Source organism: Notothenia rossii (genome assembly GCF_949606895.1).
Source record: "Notothenia rossii genome assembly, chromosome: 12".
Lineage (NCBI taxonomy): Eukaryota > Metazoa > Chordata > Actinopteri > Perciformes > Nototheniidae > Notothenia > Notothenia rossii.
The window spans coordinates 20,309,106-20,326,690 of NC_136911.1; the positions used below are offsets into that span (position 1 = coordinate 20,309,106).

Consider the following 17,585-nt stretch of genomic DNA (forward strand, 5'->3'; position numbering starts at 1 on the left):
CGTGCCGCGGTGCACCTTTCATCCGTCCGTTTCTGCCAAAATCCCAAATGTAGTTTTAATGATCTTATATTTATAGGTAGATTTAACCTAAGTAGGAGCGATGTAAGGTCTTTATCTTTATATTTAAGTGTCAGCCCGAGTTACCTGTAGCATATTCAGAAAATCCAGAATTCCAGGTATAAAGGATTATTGAAATGTCGCTCCTGTTGTACCACATCATTGTATTACAGTGTACATGCGCAGTATGTTTGAGATCTGATCTAATGTTCCATCATGAGGAGAGTCACATGCAATCTGCACCTAACGAACATCTGCCTAAAAACTAATTATTTTACGATCAACAGCGGCAATCAAGTGTTGAATTATTTTCAGATTCTAATTAACACAATTTGGCCAAAACATACATGCAACGAAAATGTATGGAATAAAACGCTGCAAAAGAATAATATTTCTCCAAAGCATTAGCTTGTTACCGTAAAGGAACTAAAGTATATTGCACAGTGATGTTTCTGCAGATTGCATTTGGCCTCTTCACCGGCTGATGTTGGGTCCTCTGTGAAGCTCTGTTCTGGTTCTGCTTCAGTGTCTGCATTGAGTGTGTTTCTTTAGTTAGCTGGATCCTCACTAGGCGCTTGTTCTTTGCAGTCCGGCTGCACCACGAGCCTGACGCTGCGCTGGAGGAGGCCCAGGGACAGTGGACCAGGCTGGGCCAGGCTGATGGGGGGCCTCGCGCCTGGATCCTGGGCCCACCTCCTGGGTCTGGCCCTGGGAACCGCAGCAGTCTTATCTGGCCCTGGCAGGAGGCGCACTGGGCTTCCTGTGCGAAAATCAGAGCGCTTTTCCTCTCGTTGTTTGGCTTCCTCTCCGACGCGAGACGCTTCCCAGCAGCGTGATTGTCCCTTCGTCTTCAAACGTGGCACAGTCCGCTTCCTCAAGAGCTTGATCTATTCTTGAGAGACCCCCCCACACACACCCCTTCCCCCAACTCTTCTGCCCCCCACACATACCTCTCCAAACCCCTTCCCTCACCAACTCTGCCCTCCACCCCAACCAGGCATCAAGAACAACTCCCCATCGCCTCCCCCCCTGGAGCCCATCCCCTCCTCCTCCCCCTCCCCCTCCACACTCTCATCAGCCAGACCCCTCAGTGACAGTACCAGAGATCCATGTGATGATGCTGTGCTGAACTGGTGGAAAGTGACTTGAAACACTGCTGAGCAGTGAGGACCAGGAGTCACAGAAACAGAGAGGAACATAAGCCACATCACTAAGGATATAAGGACACCTGCTTATTTATTTATTTACTTCATTATCCCATATCTCCCCCTCACACCCGGCCATCATGTAGTTTTATGCTTTTTTACAATTCCCAGACATTTTGAGCCAGAAGAAGTGCAATTCCATTCATCCACCAGCCACATTTCTGGAGCTGCTTCGCTTGTTTTTTGTGTCCTAGAGTGGTACTATAATGGGTGCATGAACCGTGCCTGTCCCAAGCCCCGATCTGATCCTGACATCCACAAAAGCTGTGAGTTTCTGTTCCGATTTTAAGCCACTGGTAGAAGGTCAAATGTGCTCACCTTGGACGGGCAAAACAGGAGAGAGCACAAGCTTTGTGTTGTTCACTATGGGATGCCTACAGTTCTCTATAAAAGACTGACGGTCCGCAGACGCCTACCATGTAGGAAGTCTCTGAGACCGGACACTATGACCGCCCTCTGTCCTAATATCATCCTGTCGTCCCATGTCAAAATGTCTTGTTTGTCAAATGATGTCAGTGTAACAGCCATGTTGTCTTTGTATTGAAAGTTAATTGAAATGTATGAGTGCCATCAGGTTTAGTAAAGTCCAATTTTGTGTGTGTGTGTGTGTGTGTGCGTGCGTGCGTGTGTGCGAGTGTGTGTGTGAGTATGTCCCATTTACGGGTGTCTCCCAATGTGATTCATTCCTTGTATAAAGATGTTCTATGAGTAATATATGAATCTAATATTTAATAATTTTATACAACTAACTTACATATGACGAATGACAATATTTGCCAACTTTGTATGAATCTGTATTGAAGTGTTATATCAGTTGTTTGTGTTTTTGCATTAAACTTTGCTTATATTTGTGGATCGGTTTACACTACGCTGTGGTTATTCTGGGGTTGAGACAGGAACGGACAGAGACGGAGGTAAAAATGTATTTCAGGCAGTAAAAAACGAGACAGGAAGTAAAGGCAGGAGATGACCCCCACTGATACACAACCTATTCATGCTCACCCTGTCCGCAGGCACACACTGTGAGAATGTGTCTGGTATGACTGTGTATCCATTTGTGTTTCTGTTTTCTAACCACGTTTATGTCCGCACATCCATCTAACTAATGATATTTGTGTGTGTGAGTGCAGCTTTGAGTGAGAACGCTTTTCCTGGGAAGCGTGGGAGTGTCAGCCTGTGTGTGTGTGTGTGTGTGTGTGTGTGTGTGTGTGTGTGTGTGTGTGTGTGTGTGTGTGTGTGTGTGTGTGTGTGTGTGTGTGTGTGTGTGTGTGTGTGTGTGTGTGTGTGTGTGTGTGTGTGTGTGTGTGTGTGTGTGTGTGTGTGTGTGTGTGTGTGTGTGTGTGTGTGTGTGTGTGTGTGTGTGTGTGTGTGTGTGTGTGTGTGTGTGTTTGGGCAGCATGTGTGTGTGTGCAGGTCTGTGGTGTCATGTACAGGGTGGGTCATCTCGAGATGCCAAGAGGAAGAGCAATCAGAGAGGAACAGCAGGGAGGAGCTGAGCTCAGACAGAGAGGATACAGACAGAGACAGGCAGAGAGGGGTACTGACACTTCATAAACACAGCATCAATGAACACAGTTTACATTAAGCATGATGGATAGTTTCTACATAATGAAGCAACATGCACGTTATGCTGCCAGTCAGACACATGGATGGATTTGTTCTGTGGCAGAACAACAATGCAGTCTGGCAGAACCTGTAAGCCCTATGTTTGCCCCGACACACAACATACCTCCCCTCTTTATAATGCATCTTACCAGCAAGTGTTTTATACTTCAGATCATGAATATGAAGCAACACTTAATGTGGGATTTTTCTTTTTTAGATTTTTTTTTTAGAATGACACTAAATGCATTCTCTCTAATCTACCGTTACATATTCATCTAAATTAATCAGTCTTTGTTGCTAAATGATTACCATATATTGACTATATTTGGGTATTGGACTGCTTTGACTTGACTAAATAAAGTAATTGAAAACACTTTGGGTTCTGCAAAATTATCACGCTGTTCTATTTTAACAAAAAATTATATATCCATACATTTAAAATAATCTAAATATGAATAAATAGTAAAAAAAATAATGACAAATGTTCAAACATCATCATGTCAGAGCTCTAGATGTCCATACAAAATACTATTAAAACTTGTGTAAAAGTGAATAGGAATGAATACATTAATTTATATAATATATGATAACCAAAGTGCATTTTCAACAAATGATGTGATGCACATTCAAATGTACTTTCATTAAGCACATGTTCTTGCTCCTTGTTGTTGATGGTACTTGCTACATTTTTATAACATTACATTTTCCTTCATATTAGATATTTGGTGCAGCTTTCCATGTAGAGAAGTAATGAGATGAGATACAGGCTACTCCTTTCCCTCGACTCCTTTATGAGTAAGTAGCAACAATAAACCAGAGAGCCGCCTCCATAAGTTCCCACAGCCCTCTGTGTAATCTATGGATTTAGACTTGTGAGAGTCACTGAGAGGGACAGGAACTCTTGTCCTGGAAATGTGGGATGATTTGTTAAGAATGGAAGGAAGCTGATCCTCCGGATTACAATACCACCTCTGCATCCTCCACAGATGAACAATCCAGCATTACATAGCTCTCCAAAGATCCACTATTGTCAGCCTGCAGGACAGCGTCACAGGATGTGATGCTATTGATAAAAATGACTTTGTGAATGAGATAACATCACGCAGCGATGATCAAGGCGTCCCCCTGATGTCCGGGTATTCCTCCTGCCGAGCGCAGCTGAGACAATCCCACACACACCTGGAGGAGACATAAAATGACTTGTGTCAACACAGCTGAGTCTCTGTCACTCTCCTCCTCTTCCTCTTCCCTCTTCAAGGTGTGTGTGTCCCACGTCCTCCTCACTGTGGAGTCCAGTAATAGAGAGGGTCCCCGCAACGTCCACAAGCAACCACATCCTGAGTGTTACACACAGACAGGAAGTGCTTCAGGGGAAGAACAAGGTGGGTGAAGCACTGACACACACACGTTATGATTTACTCTTAGGTTTCCCTTGAAAAAAACTATTCAAATTCAATACATGGGCCTTTCTACCGAGTTGGACCAAAGTCAGGTTGGAAATGTTTTGAAATGTTGTATGTTTTTTCCCCAAAACTTTGTCCATATATATTTTGTACCATATCTAAATTACACATATCTAGTAAAAGAAGCGTTCATTTTTATATCGTATTTTCACTGTTTTGGAATGTTCTTCCTCTACCAAAAATGGTCACTACCGAAACATAGTACACACACTGTAGTAAAAAAGTATTATATTAACCCGTTAAGATTGTTTTACCTTCCCTTCTCTAAAGAGTATTTTAAAAAATATTTCTTGAGGGTTTTCACAATTAAATTAATAAAAGTGCATTTTTTATCAAAGTTCAATTTATACAATTCATACAAATCATAATGCAAACTTTCTTTGTAAAATGCATAATACTGATCATACTGATTCCGTTGATGATTGTTGAAATTGAACATACATTAAATCAATCAGTATCATATCATTTTAGTTGATAACTCAATATACTTAATTTTGTACAAAACATCCACTGTTTCGGTAGTGACCACAGTATTTAGTTCTCAAGGTTGTATCATATTCCCTCAACCTTATTGCTTAATAATAATAATAATAATAGGTCCCATGTCATGCTTTTCCGGTCATTACCCGTCCCCTTGTGTGTTATGAAGGTCTTTCTGCATGTAAACGGTCTGCAGAGTCAAAACCCTCAAAGTACACTCTGTAGTGAATAAAACTCTAACACAGAAAAGACCTCCCCAAAACGCCTCGTTGGAGATACGTCACTGTCCATTGATTCTTCCGGGTACCTCATGATGTCATGCGTTACCCGGAACCAAATGGACCAATCCGTGTAGCCGTTACGTTACGTCCGCGGAGCCGTTACGTTAAGCCCCTGCTGATTGGTCCAAATTGATCAATCCACGGACTTCCTCACACACACTGCTGATCTCTCCTCCCTGGCTGCAGGCTGATAACAGACAGTTGGGATCGCGGCTAAATTCTCTCTGCAGACCCATTCTCTCTGCAGACCCATTCTCACAGCGTTTATCAACCTTTCTCTTACTCAATATCAAGCCACACTTATTGTTTTTACTTCGGCTGTGACTTTGTGTGTGCTCAGGCCGAGTTTGGCTGTGTTTCGCTGTGTAAACAACACCTCCACGGAGCTCAGCGCGATTCACAACGTCCCGACCAATCAGAGCACACTGTGCTCACAGGGAGGGTGGTGGGGGGGGCTGGAGCTATTGGAGCTACAACGAGCCGTTAAAGGCAGAGAGTGAAATTCAGTGAATACACGTAGTTTACAGAGATGCTGTTTGAGAAACCAAAGTGAGTTTGGAAAATTGCACAATATAAATCTATTCTAGTAGACCTCAACAATGGAATTATGATCAGTGGAAATGGCCATGACATGGGACCTTTAACTCATAACATGCCTTATGTTGAAGTGTGAATGTTTGAAGCTGACCCAGAATCAGCACTTTAGTAACAGGCTGAAATAGAGGGGGATGAGACAAGAATGCATGATCTTTTTGGTATTTTGAGCAAACCACTTCATAGACATGTTTTTATATATCTGAGACCTCTGGAGCAGCCTTCCTTGACATTGAGAAACACCCAGTATGTAGTGTCTCTACTTTAAAGAGTCCTCTCCTGCTGATGTTCAGGTGTATATCAGTATGTAGTGTCTTTACTTTAAAGAGTCCTCTCCTGCTGATGTTCAGGTTCATATCAGTATGTAGTGTCTCTACTTTAAAGAGTCCTCTCCTGCTGATGTTCAGGTGTATATCAGTATGTAGTGTCTCTACTTTAAAGAGTCCTCTCCTGCTGATGTTCAGGTGTATATCAGTATGTAGTGTCTCTACTTTAAAGAGTCCTCTCCTGCTGATGTTCAGGTGTATATCAGTATGTAGTGTCTTTACTTTAAAGAGTCCTCTCCTGCTGATGTTCAGGTTCATATCAGTATGTAGTGTCTCTACTTTAAAGAGTCCTCTCCTGCTGATGTTCAGGTGTATATCAGTATGTAGTGTCTCTACTTTAAAGAGTCCTCTCCTGCTGATGTTCAGGTGTATATCAGTATGTAGTGTCTCTACTTTAAAGAGTCCTCTCCTGCTGATGTTCAGGTGTATATCAGTATGTAGTGTCTCTACTTTAAAGAGTCCTCTCCTGCTGATGTTCAGGTGTATATCAGTATGTAGTGTCTTTACTTTAAAGAGTCCTCTCCTGCTGATGTTCAGGTTCATATCAGTATGTAGTGTCTCTACTTTAAAGAGTCCTCTCCTGCTGATGTTCAGGTATATATCAGTATGTAGTGTCTCTGCTTTAAAGAGTCCTCTCCTGCTGATGTTCAGGTGTATATCAGTATGTAGTGTCTTTACTTTAAAGAGTCCTCTCCTGCTGATGTTCAGGTTCATATCAGTATGTAGTGTCTCTACTTTAAAGAGTCCTCTCCTGCTGATGTTCAGGTGTATATCAGTATGTAGTGTCTCTGCTTTAAAGAGTCCTCTCCTGCTGATATTCAGGTGTATATCAGTATGTAGTGTCTCTACTTTAAAGAGTCCTCTCCTGCTGATGTTCAGGTGTATATCAGTATGTAGTGTCTTTACTTTAAAGAGTCCTCTCCTGCTGATGTTCAGGTTCATATCAGTATGTAGTGTCTTTACTTTAAAGAGTCCTCTCCTGCTGATGTTCAGGTGTACATCAGTATGTAGTGTCTCTACTTTAAAGAGTCCTCTCCTGCTGATGTTCAGGTGTATATCAGTATGTAGTGTCTCTACATGTCTCCATGCTTTAATGTTCAAAAAGCTCTTTATTTTTCTCATACTGTCTGTGCTGCAGCACCTCTTTTCACCCTCTGTCTGAAACCAGAGCCCAGTCTGCTCTGATTGGTTAGCTGGCCAGCTCTGTTGTGATTGGTCAACCGCTGAGAGATGTCTCGCTCCTTAGCCTATCACATACAATGTGTGTGAGCACTAGCCAATAGAGGTGCGAACGTTATATGGTTATGTCACTCTGGAGGATTTAACCCTTTGCAGACCATTTAAGTGCACACACATATGACGTATTCCGTAGACAAAAAAAATTAAGAAAATAACAGAATACAAATTAAGAAATTAACGAAATATAGCTTTTTCACTCACTTTATCATCTGATCTTACTCACTCCCCCCCCCCCCCCCCCCCACACACACACACACACAGACAGACACACACCTTTATTAGTACTTATCAACAGCCTGCATGTTGTGCTGCCCACTGACCTGGAAGTGGGCAGGAGGTCTGGCTCAGAAACCCCTATTGTCTGCTTATGGAAAACATGATTCCTGCCATTAGGGGCAGAGGTAATGAGGTGTGTGTGTGTGTGTGTGTGTGTGTGTGTGTGTGTGTGTGTGTGTGTGTGTGTGTGTGTGTGTGTGTGTGTGTGTGTGTGTGTGTGTGTGTGTGTGTGTGTGTGTGTGTGTGTGTGTGTGTGTGTGTGTGTGTGTGTGTGTGTGTGTGTGTGTGTGTGTGTGTGTGTGTGTGTGTGTGTGTGTGTTTCATACAGTGCTATTACTAAGTGCGGATGTTTTTGCTCTCCTCAGACGGTGGGGGTCCTGACTGTGGCAGAGGCCTCTGTGTCTGGAGGGTATCGCTGCGTCGCCTTCAACGCTGCCGGAGCAGATCAGCTCCACGTCCACTTCTACGTCACAGGTGAGGAGAGGACAGGAGAGGTTCTAGTGAGCATCTTATTTCAAAAGCAACAGAACAGTCAATAGAGGAGTCACACCACACTTTATCTTTTTGAATAAAGCAACTTTCACAAAACCCAATTTCCTCCTGGGTTAGTTAAATATTATAATTATGATTCTGACCTTGTGTGATTGTAATGCCTCTGCTTTATTGTCTTTACCAATAAATCACAACTCAAAGGTGCTCAATTAGTAACGTAAACATGTGACACTTGCTTCAGATTAGACATTATTAAATGATTTCTATATGGCCACCCATTTGTGAAAAATCCAAGTAATTAAAAATGAAACTGATGAAGTCACACGCTCATTATTGTAGGTTTAAACTTGGCAGAACAAAGTAGCCTACGTGCATTGGATACACACTGCCGTTGTGTGTGTGATGTGAGGTTAGATTTGTTACTAGGCGTACAGGTAAAGGTTTTTTGTGTATTTGTGTCAGTGCTAAGGCTGAGTGTGTGAGCAGGAGTGAAACAGGAACCTGGGGCTCTTATCGTTCCACTTCCCCGTGCAGCGCACTTCCTTGGACTGGCAGGTCCGCTTTATTTCGGGAGGCCTTGGGGTGTTCGGGAAAGATAAACACTATCTGCCATCAGGAAACTCTCGAGCCGTTTCCACGGGAAGTTTCAAATGGCTAAAGTAAATAAAAAGCCTTTTCACTGTATTCCACTAGCTGCTTTTACCCACAATAGCCATTCAACTTTGTCGTCAAAGGTTACAGAAATGGAGGTTGGAGCTCTCCTGGCTTCAGACAGGATCGCATGTGGAGAAACTGAGAGGTGTTTTTAAAATATCCTGTTCATGGTTCCTCTTCTTCCAAATCTTTCTCCTCAGATGTCCCAGGAGGCTTCAGTGTGAGTCAGAGGGAGGAGCCTAGAGAGGGCGGAGACCTCCATCTCACCTGTTCAGCCAATAAGTACCTGTATGGGGCGTTATCATGGCAACGGGTGAATGACACAGGGCACGCCCAATCACGCGGCCCCGCCCCGCAGCAGCAGCAGCTCACATCCGGCGAGTTCTCCAATTCACTGGTCCTGTTACTAAGCAACCTAACAGCCACAGACTCAGGAGCCTACAGATGCTCCACCCACCACCTGGTCACCGGGCAGAACACACACAGGGACACACAGGTGGAGGTCACAAGTGAGTGCTGATCCTCTTCATCTCCCTCCTCCTCTTCATCTCCCTCCTCAACGTGCGGAGTCAATATAAGGCTTTAAATGAAAAGTATGGAAACATAGAAGGGCCATACTATTATAAACCATAGTTATAAACAAGTGAATATCTAACTAACATTTAACCAATACTAAATATAGAATGTTCACATTTAAATACCACTCAACTACAATGTATTCTAAACATCCGTCTAATTTAACTTGAGCTTCAGACTTCAGAAAAATGTCAAGGTAGAATATTTGAATGCTATTAATTGAATGCTAATGAACTTTTAACCAGAGTAATACACTTCAATATGGGCACAACTATTTAGTTACATATATTTCAAATAATTTAACTTCTCTTTGCTTCCATACAAATCGTGTTATGCATGAATTGATGGACTGACTTATTCAGAGATCCCAGAGCTGAACAAGGGCCCCCAAATTAGATTATTCGTTAATATAAATCAATTATTAAGGCCTTCAAAAACCTTTTTCTTGATGTGTGATTACCGAATTGTAATCAAATTTAGGTTGTGATCTCTCGCTGTTTTAAACCCACACCCCCATGTTTTCTGTGCACAAACAAACAAACAAACAAACTCTCACAGGGCCTCGCTGCTTGGGAATTGGGTCCCCTCAGCTTCCTGGGGCCCCACCCTGCCTTTGCTCTTGCGCTCCAGCTCAGCACCTCTTTCACGTGGGAATGAGCCCTTGCCTGGAGGAAGAGCACACAATGGCACTTCCCACAATGCCACATTTACAGGCCCCCACACAGGGCCGGAGGAACAATCAGCCAATCAGACACTGTCAGGCCGCAGCCCCCGCGGACAATCATCAATTGTTGTCCAGGAGGAAGATCGGGGAAACAACAATCAGTCGCCTTGGTTAAGTGACTTTTTCTTCATGTCTTTTACTGCTGTTCTCCACACAATCAGGGCCCAACACGTCAACTTCCTCCCGCGGGACCCCCACAAAGGAATTACTAGAGAGACAGGGTGACCACGAAGAAGCTAGGGAGCCAAAAAGTGAGAGAATGGAGGAGAATTAAAGCATGGGATCATCTGGATACACCAAAGGAAACTGAAACCTGCATTGTGTGCACTCATGACTGTTCACATGATGAAATACTGCATTGTGGGGTATTTCAGGGTGAGTAAGGGGCCCAAGAGGACTCAGCTGACTCACAGGTTGAAACCAAGGCCACACACATCTAGAAAAAATGTGTCACTGCCATTTATTGTCTAAAAGTGGCACGGGTCCAGAAAAGAGTGGGAAAAAATAGCTCTGCTTTTACGTCACCACAGATCTGCTTGAGTCTATAAATAACTACAGCTGTTATCAGCTATTGCAGGTTCAAAGTATGAAAAATAAAATAGACAAAATGCAGAATTATACTACTATTATATGTAGGAATGTGTTAACTGGTGTGAGTAGATGAAAGGTCTTTTAAGATATTTTAATGTCAGTGTTCAAATCTCCAATTAGTTTTCAGATACATGTTACATTTACCTAATACCCTTCAGAAATGTGTAGAACAAAAGTGGCATAAATGGAAAATATTCAAGTAAAGTACAGAATTTAATACTTGAGTTAATGTTCTTCGTAACATTAGACCCCTGTTTATAAGTCACCATTTGCACAAACACACACATATTGACGGTGTGTGTTTTTTCTTTCAGTTTTGGAGCCTCCAGTGCTGCTTGATAATCTCACAGATTGCACAGTGAATGTCAGCAGCTCCGTCTTCCTCAGCTGTCCGTCTGCAGGCGTCCCCCCCCCCACCGTCACATGGTACAAGGACGAACAAGCTCTCTCTCAGGGATCAGGTATTACAAATGTACCATAAACATGTCAACTGTAGTAATGATCTGGTGTCTGACAAGTGTGTACCACCGTCTTCAGGTATTGTGATATCCCCAGACGATGGGACCCTCAACATTGATCGAATCACAGCGGAGGACCAGGGTCTGTATACGTGCCAGGCGACCAATGAGAGGGGGTCTGCAGAGAGCTCTGCTTATATATGGGTTAATGGTAAGCATCTGTCAACCAGCAGCCAATCAAAGGCATCCCGGCCTTTGATTGGCTGTGTTGACTTCTTCTCACAGATAGGACACTTCCATATATGGATATGTCTGAATGTCCATTGTTCCCAGCTCTGTGAACAGATGTATAGTCTGGATGTACACACATTCAAAACATCACTTTATTTTAGGTGTGTTTGTCATTCTCTATTAATGGGAGAGGATATTTCTGTTCTCGAGAATATTGATCAAAGAACACACTCCTTTGTTGAGTACACACACACACACACACACACACACACACACACACACACACACACACACAGACAGACAGACAGACAGACAGACAGACAGACAGACAGACAGACAGACAGACAGACAGACAGACAGACAGACAGACAGACAGACAGAGACACACACACAGACAGACAGACAGACAGACAAACACAGACAGACAGAGAGACAGACAGACAGACAGAGACACACACACAGACAGACAGACAAACACAGACAGACAGAGAGACAGACAGAGACACACACACAGACACACGGCGGGTTGTGGTGGAATAGCATTGTTTGAGCACCATTATGTGTGGAGTAGTGGGTGCTTTTTGTGTGTGTGTGTGTGTGTGTGTGTGTGTGTGTGTGTGTGTGTGTGTGTGTGTGTGTGTGTGTGTGTGTGTGTGTGTGTGTGTGTGTGTGTGTGTGTGTGTGTGTGTGTGTGTGTGTGTGTGTGTGTGTGTGTGTGTGTGTGTGTGTGTGTGTGTGTGTGTGTGTGTGTGTGTGTGTGTGTGTGTGTGTGTGTGTGTGTGTGTGTGTGTGTGTGTGTGTGTGTGTGGTTGTGTTCTGATCAGTCAGGAAGGAAGCTGTCTCCCGTTTTTATTTCCTCCAGAAGGGCCCTGCCTAAATCTCAGAGTCTTGGTTTTCTACCGGGTTGAGCATTTCATACTTCCCATAAGGAAATAATAATAATTGGTATTTAATAAGGGGGATGGATGTTAATGCAATATGGATTGATTGTGAAAACACACCGTTTTGAAAGTATTATTGCAACTCTCACCAAATAATTGTATTTATCTGCCTTTGATTTTCTCCATTTCGCAATAAACTGAGATGAATGTATAACAGAAGTCTCGTTTTATCAAGATTACATTGTTCAAAGTCCTAAGCAGGCCTGCTTTCGTGTATTAAGTTCACGTAATAAAACTCAAAATGTAAATCTATTCAAGCACTGATGTGTGTGTGTGGTGCTAGGTGCCTCTGAAGCCTCCTTCCTGCAGATCCCAGCTCTCACCTGTACCTGTGTGGTGGCCACTCTGCTCTGGCTGTTTCTGACCCTCGTCATACGCAAACTGAAACAGGTGAGAGGAAACTAGATGAAGCTCATTTCTGGTTTAAAGAAACAAATATGTTGTCTGTTTTCTGGGTATTAGTTTTGTGAGTATCTTCCTTTGAGTTGAGAGTGGTCTCAGAATCACAAAATGCTACTAGTATCATCAATAATAATGATGATAATGATAAAGGATGGATGGGTGGACATTAGTTGTATATTATTGTATATTTTGACATTTATTCTCCGCCTGCCAGGCCTTCTTTGTTCCTTCCTTGGCTAACACACATCAATACATCCTTTTAAAAACACTTCAAATGTGTTTGAAGTCTCTTACAAATCTACACGTTTGGAATTGTATACTCTAGTATGGCTTTTTCAGCTTTACAACATACGTTACCCTCTTCTTTCTCCATAGCCCAACAGCTCAAACACCAAACCAGAGTTCCTGTCAATCATTCTGGACAGAGGAGACGGACCAATGGAGGAGCCGTGCGAGAGACTGCAGTACGACCCCAGCCAATGGGAGTTCCCTCGAGAGCGGCTCAAATTAGGTAAACTCATTTAATTTATAACGAACAAACAAAATTGTTTTTCTAACAACAAGTGTCTTTGGGAGTATAACGCTGTTACGATGCGAGGGAGGGAAGTTATTTAAGATCAAACCACAGATAGAAGGACTTTCTCAGAGGTCTTATCGGTTATTATTGGGAGTGATTCCATTAATCAGACTTGTGTTGTCTGCGTTGAGCTTATCACCTCCAGTAAACTGTGTTGACTCGAACTAATCAGCTCACAGGGTGGGATCCAGCTAGATGGACTGTTGATGAAGTCTTCTCTTATCAGCATCTCACGTCCAGGGTGGATATAGTAATTAATGAAGTAGCTCAATTAGACTCCAAAACCCTCCCCCCCCCCCGTCAGCCCCCCGTCAGCCCCCTAACAGTCTCTCCTCTCTCAGGGAAGCCTCTGGGCCGCGGGGCCTTCGGGAAGGTGGTGCAGGCTGCTGCCTTCGGGATAGAAAACACCACCAGCTGCACCACTGTGGCTGTGAAGATGCTCAAAGGTACAGGCAGTAGGACATTCACTCAGGCACTTTACTACTGTCTGTTCATGTAATGCTTCTATATACTTCGACTGTACTTCCTAAAAAGGGAAATAATGCACTTTTCAGATAAAGATTTTGCATTGAGATCAACTATAACATAATGCAGCTTTATCATTGAACCAGTGGACTTACTGTTAAAGGTACAAAAAGGTTGAATCATCCAATATATTACACAATTGAAAAAGAAAATCCTGACATAAATCAGTGTATATTGTCTACAAAAGTAATCGAATAATGTCACATAGTAATAAACAATATATGTTATAATATACTAAGTGTTATGTATTGTAGTTAAACCGTGAACATTGTTGCTTTATATTCTCATGTTAATTGAAATATTTTACTTATTGCAAATTCTTACTTGAACCTATTACAATTAGCTACATATTTTTATTCTATTTAAAAGTATATATTTGTTTAACTACTTTAACTATATTTTGCGGATAATACTCCTGTTCTTTTATGGACTTTTACTTTTTGACATTATTGTATTGGTACTTCTCTAGTAAGGAATCTGAGTCCCTTATTTCCCGCTGGGTGAAAGATTCCCAATCGGAAAAGAAAGTACTCCAACATTTCTGCCACTCTTTTCTACCCTTTGTCCACCAGAGGGCGCTACAGCCAGCGAACACAAGGCTCTGATGACTGAACTCAAGATCCTCAATCACATTGGACATCATCTGAATGTAGTCAACCTCCTGGGAGCATGCACCAAGCCTGAAGGTGTGTGTGTGTGTGTGTGTGTGTGTGTGTGTGTGTGTGTGTGTGTGTGTGTGTGTGTGTGTGTGTGTGTGTGTGTGTGTGTGTGTGTGTGTGTGTGTGTGTGTGTGTGTGTGTGTGTGTGTGTGTGTGTGTGTGTGTGTGTGTGTGTGTGTGTGTGTGTGTGTGTGTGTGTGTGTGTGTGTGTGTGTGTGTGTGTGTGTGTGTGTGTGTGTGTGTGTGGCTGTGAGGCTGTGTATTCCCATGTATGTGTGTGTTCCCTTTGCACGTGTGTTTTAAATAAGCCTGTTGATATAAGTTCATTTCAGTGCATGTATAGGTGATGTATGTAATAAAGTGTGTTTTTCTGTGTGTGCAGGGCCACTGATGGTCATTGTCGAGTACTGTTGCTATGGAAATCTGTCTACCTTCCTGAAGGGAAAGAGAGAAGTGTTTGTGCACGACCGGGTGAGTCTACAGACAGAGAGATGGTGTCATGATAGCAGTGTTTCAAACACACAGGACCACCATGTCGTGCAGAGAGAGATCACACATACCTCTGCACACCACACTTCTCCTTGCAGTGCAAATGGCCCCTTTGCACACTTACAAAATGATACATTTAAAAGCACTTCTGCAATCGGTTTGAGGTTCTAAAATGTTATCAGGTCTCAAGCAGGACGTGCACTTCCTTAATTTCTTCACAGGTTTAGACACAAATACCAACGGGGCCTCAGGGGTCATTTTCACGAAGCGTGTTTAGGAAAAAACATCCAACAAATCATTCTGTTGCAATGTTGACTCTTTTCTCAAAGTATATCTGATAAACACTAACTGATTTCTTCTCACCTGGTGGATTAAAGGATGGAGAGCCAGGTTTCGTCAGCAGTATGTTTGATGACAATACAGAGAATCACCTAGGTAAGACAGGAGCTTTAGTAACATGTTCTTATGAGTGTGCATGATAAAAACAGCTTGATTAAATCCCTGTCCCTTCCCCTTTCCTCTAGACACCAAGTCTGGCTCCAACTCTCCTTTATTCCTGGAGGATCTGATCTCCTTCAGCTTCCAGGTGGTGCGGGGGATGGAGTTCCTCGCCTCTCGCAAGGTTTGATACCCGACGTCTGTGTTTGTGGATGCTGTACACATTCCTTTATATCACATGTTGCCCTCTCTGTGTTTCTGCTGCAGTGTATCCACAGAGACCTGGCAGCCAGAAACATTTTGCTTTCTGACAATAAAGTGGTGAAGATCTGTGACTTCGGCCTGGCCAGAGACATCTACAAAGACCCCGACTACGTCCGCAAGGGAGATGTGAGTACATGTGAGCAATGTGGCTCCAAAAGCTACACTCTGAAAGTTTTACATAACCATCTGTATTCATAAAACGTCATGAGATACTCGAGGAAAGCTCGGGGGTTAATGCATATTTTTTGCGGATCACACTGAAAGCATTTTACACTTTTTATTTTCTATTTTTACAAATGACCTACCATTAGTGTTAGAACAAGCTACAATTGTAATGTATGCAGATGACTCAACAATATATTATGCAGCATCAACTACAAGAGAGTTGACAAATGTTATGAATAAAGGTCTACTGCTGATATCAGAGAGGGTCATAAATAATAAGTTGGTATTTAATGCGGGAAAAACAAAATCGTTATTAATAGGATCAAATCATCAGTTAACAGGTGAACCAAAATTGCAACTACATTTAAACCATGTTGAAATTGAACAGGTCAAGGGGATGAAATTGCTAGGTATAACCCTGGATCATAAATGATCTTGGTCTAAACAAATAGATAATGTAGTATGTAAAATGGGAAGGGGTGTGTCAGTTGTAAAAAGAATTGTAAAATATTTGCCTATGGATGTCAGTAGACAAGTTTTGGATGCTTTGGTTCTGTCGCAGCTTGATTATTGTTTGGTTATATGGTCTAGTGCTGCTGAAAAAGATTTAAACAAACTACAAGTAGCACAAAGGCAGCACGATGTGCACTGCAGTGCTCCTACAGAACCAGAGTCACTGAAATGCTGGAGACATTGAAATGGTTAACTGTCAGACAGAGGTCAACTTATATTTTATTACATTTTGTAAGAAATATTACAGTGACTCACTCACCAGATATATTATCACAAAGGTTTATAGCGCAATATGCACAACATAACTATCAAACACGAAATACAATAGAAGGAAGGTTTGTATTACCCAAATCTAAATCAAATATGGGACAGAAAAAAGTACAGAGCCATGATCAGCTGGAACTCTTTACCGGAACATTCTCAAGTACATTTCAAAAGGTTGCTAAAAAATTATTTAAGTATTATAAAGTAAATTTGAACTGTGCCTGTGGCTATTTATGCATATATTAGGATGTAAACTTATTTGTATTTACTTTTGTTTGGCCTTAGGATGGCAATAATTGGATGACCATTTTAGTTTTCACTTCATTTCATTGTAAATTGCATGCAATTATGAGCTGTTTTGTTTTGTTTTAATTTTGTTGTATGTATGTTTATGTATGTTTTGTGTGTGTGAGGACCCCAGGAAGAATAGCCAATGCTCATGCTAGTGCTAATGGGGATCCTAATAAAGACAAAGACACGCTTACTGGTTATAGTATTTCACATTTTAGGATTTATAATTACTGTAATTTCATTAGTAATTCTTAGTCAAAACAACTCCAAAATGAGTTTGATTAGGGTTATTTTTTGTAGTAGGCCTACATCCACAAAACAAACTGCCATTGCCTCCACATTAATAACACATTCTGACCACAGGCCTCTTTAAAAATATTAACGTTATTCCTGTGGCTGAAACAGGACTACTGTTATTACATGGCCATACCTGACACATTAAACCACATTGCAAGTGTATTTTTAATCAAACTCGAATTAAGCTCCTGTCATGAATGTGTTGCGTCTGTATTTGAAATATTAGGCAACAAACATCTTTGATCTGTGGCCTCACAACGTTTCAACCAGACAGACTTTTCAAAGTCACGCTCTCTTTTGTAACTCCTGTGATTGTCTGACAGGCCCGCCTCCCTCTAAAATGGATGTCTCCAGAAGCCATCTTTGACAAGGTGTTCACCACGCAGAGTGACGTGTGGTCCTTCGGCATCCTGCTGTGGGAGATATTCTCTCTGGGTAACAGATCTCTCAACATCGTTTTGCTCTAAACAAACACAAGCTGTATGTACTGAAACTACCTCACCGGATA

General features: G+C 42.2%; 1 protein-coding gene across 1 annotated transcript in view; it reads left to right on the forward strand.

The window, feature by feature from the left end:
* The window catches only part of flt1 (fms related receptor tyrosine kinase 1), a gene marked incomplete at its 3' end in the record, with an annotated part of 33,879 nt that extends 16,335 nt beyond the window's left edge, over positions 1-17,544 (forward strand). Inside the window, exons 11-24 of the mRNA XM_079661849.1 lie at positions 4,126-4,249; positions 7,892-8,000; positions 8,873-9,181; positions 10,878-11,024; positions 11,101-11,232; positions 12,477-12,583; positions 12,971-13,106; positions 13,514-13,618; positions 14,270-14,383; positions 14,739-14,827; positions 15,223-15,280; positions 15,370-15,467; positions 15,551-15,673; positions 17,401-17,544. Of these exons, the coding sequence (XP_079517975.1) occupies positions 4,126-4,249; positions 7,892-8,000; positions 8,873-9,181; positions 10,878-11,024; positions 11,101-11,232; positions 12,477-12,583; positions 12,971-13,106; positions 13,514-13,618; positions 14,270-14,383; positions 14,739-14,827; positions 15,223-15,280; positions 15,370-15,467; positions 15,551-15,673; positions 17,401-17,544 (1,795 nt within the window). The remainder of the gene's footprint in view (positions 1-4,125; positions 4,250-7,891; positions 8,001-8,872; positions 9,182-10,877; positions 11,025-11,100; positions 11,233-12,476; positions 12,584-12,970; positions 13,107-13,513; positions 13,619-14,269; positions 14,384-14,738; positions 14,828-15,222; positions 15,281-15,369; positions 15,468-15,550; positions 15,674-17,400) is intronic.
* Between the last annotated feature and the right edge of the window lie 41 nt (positions 17,545-17,585).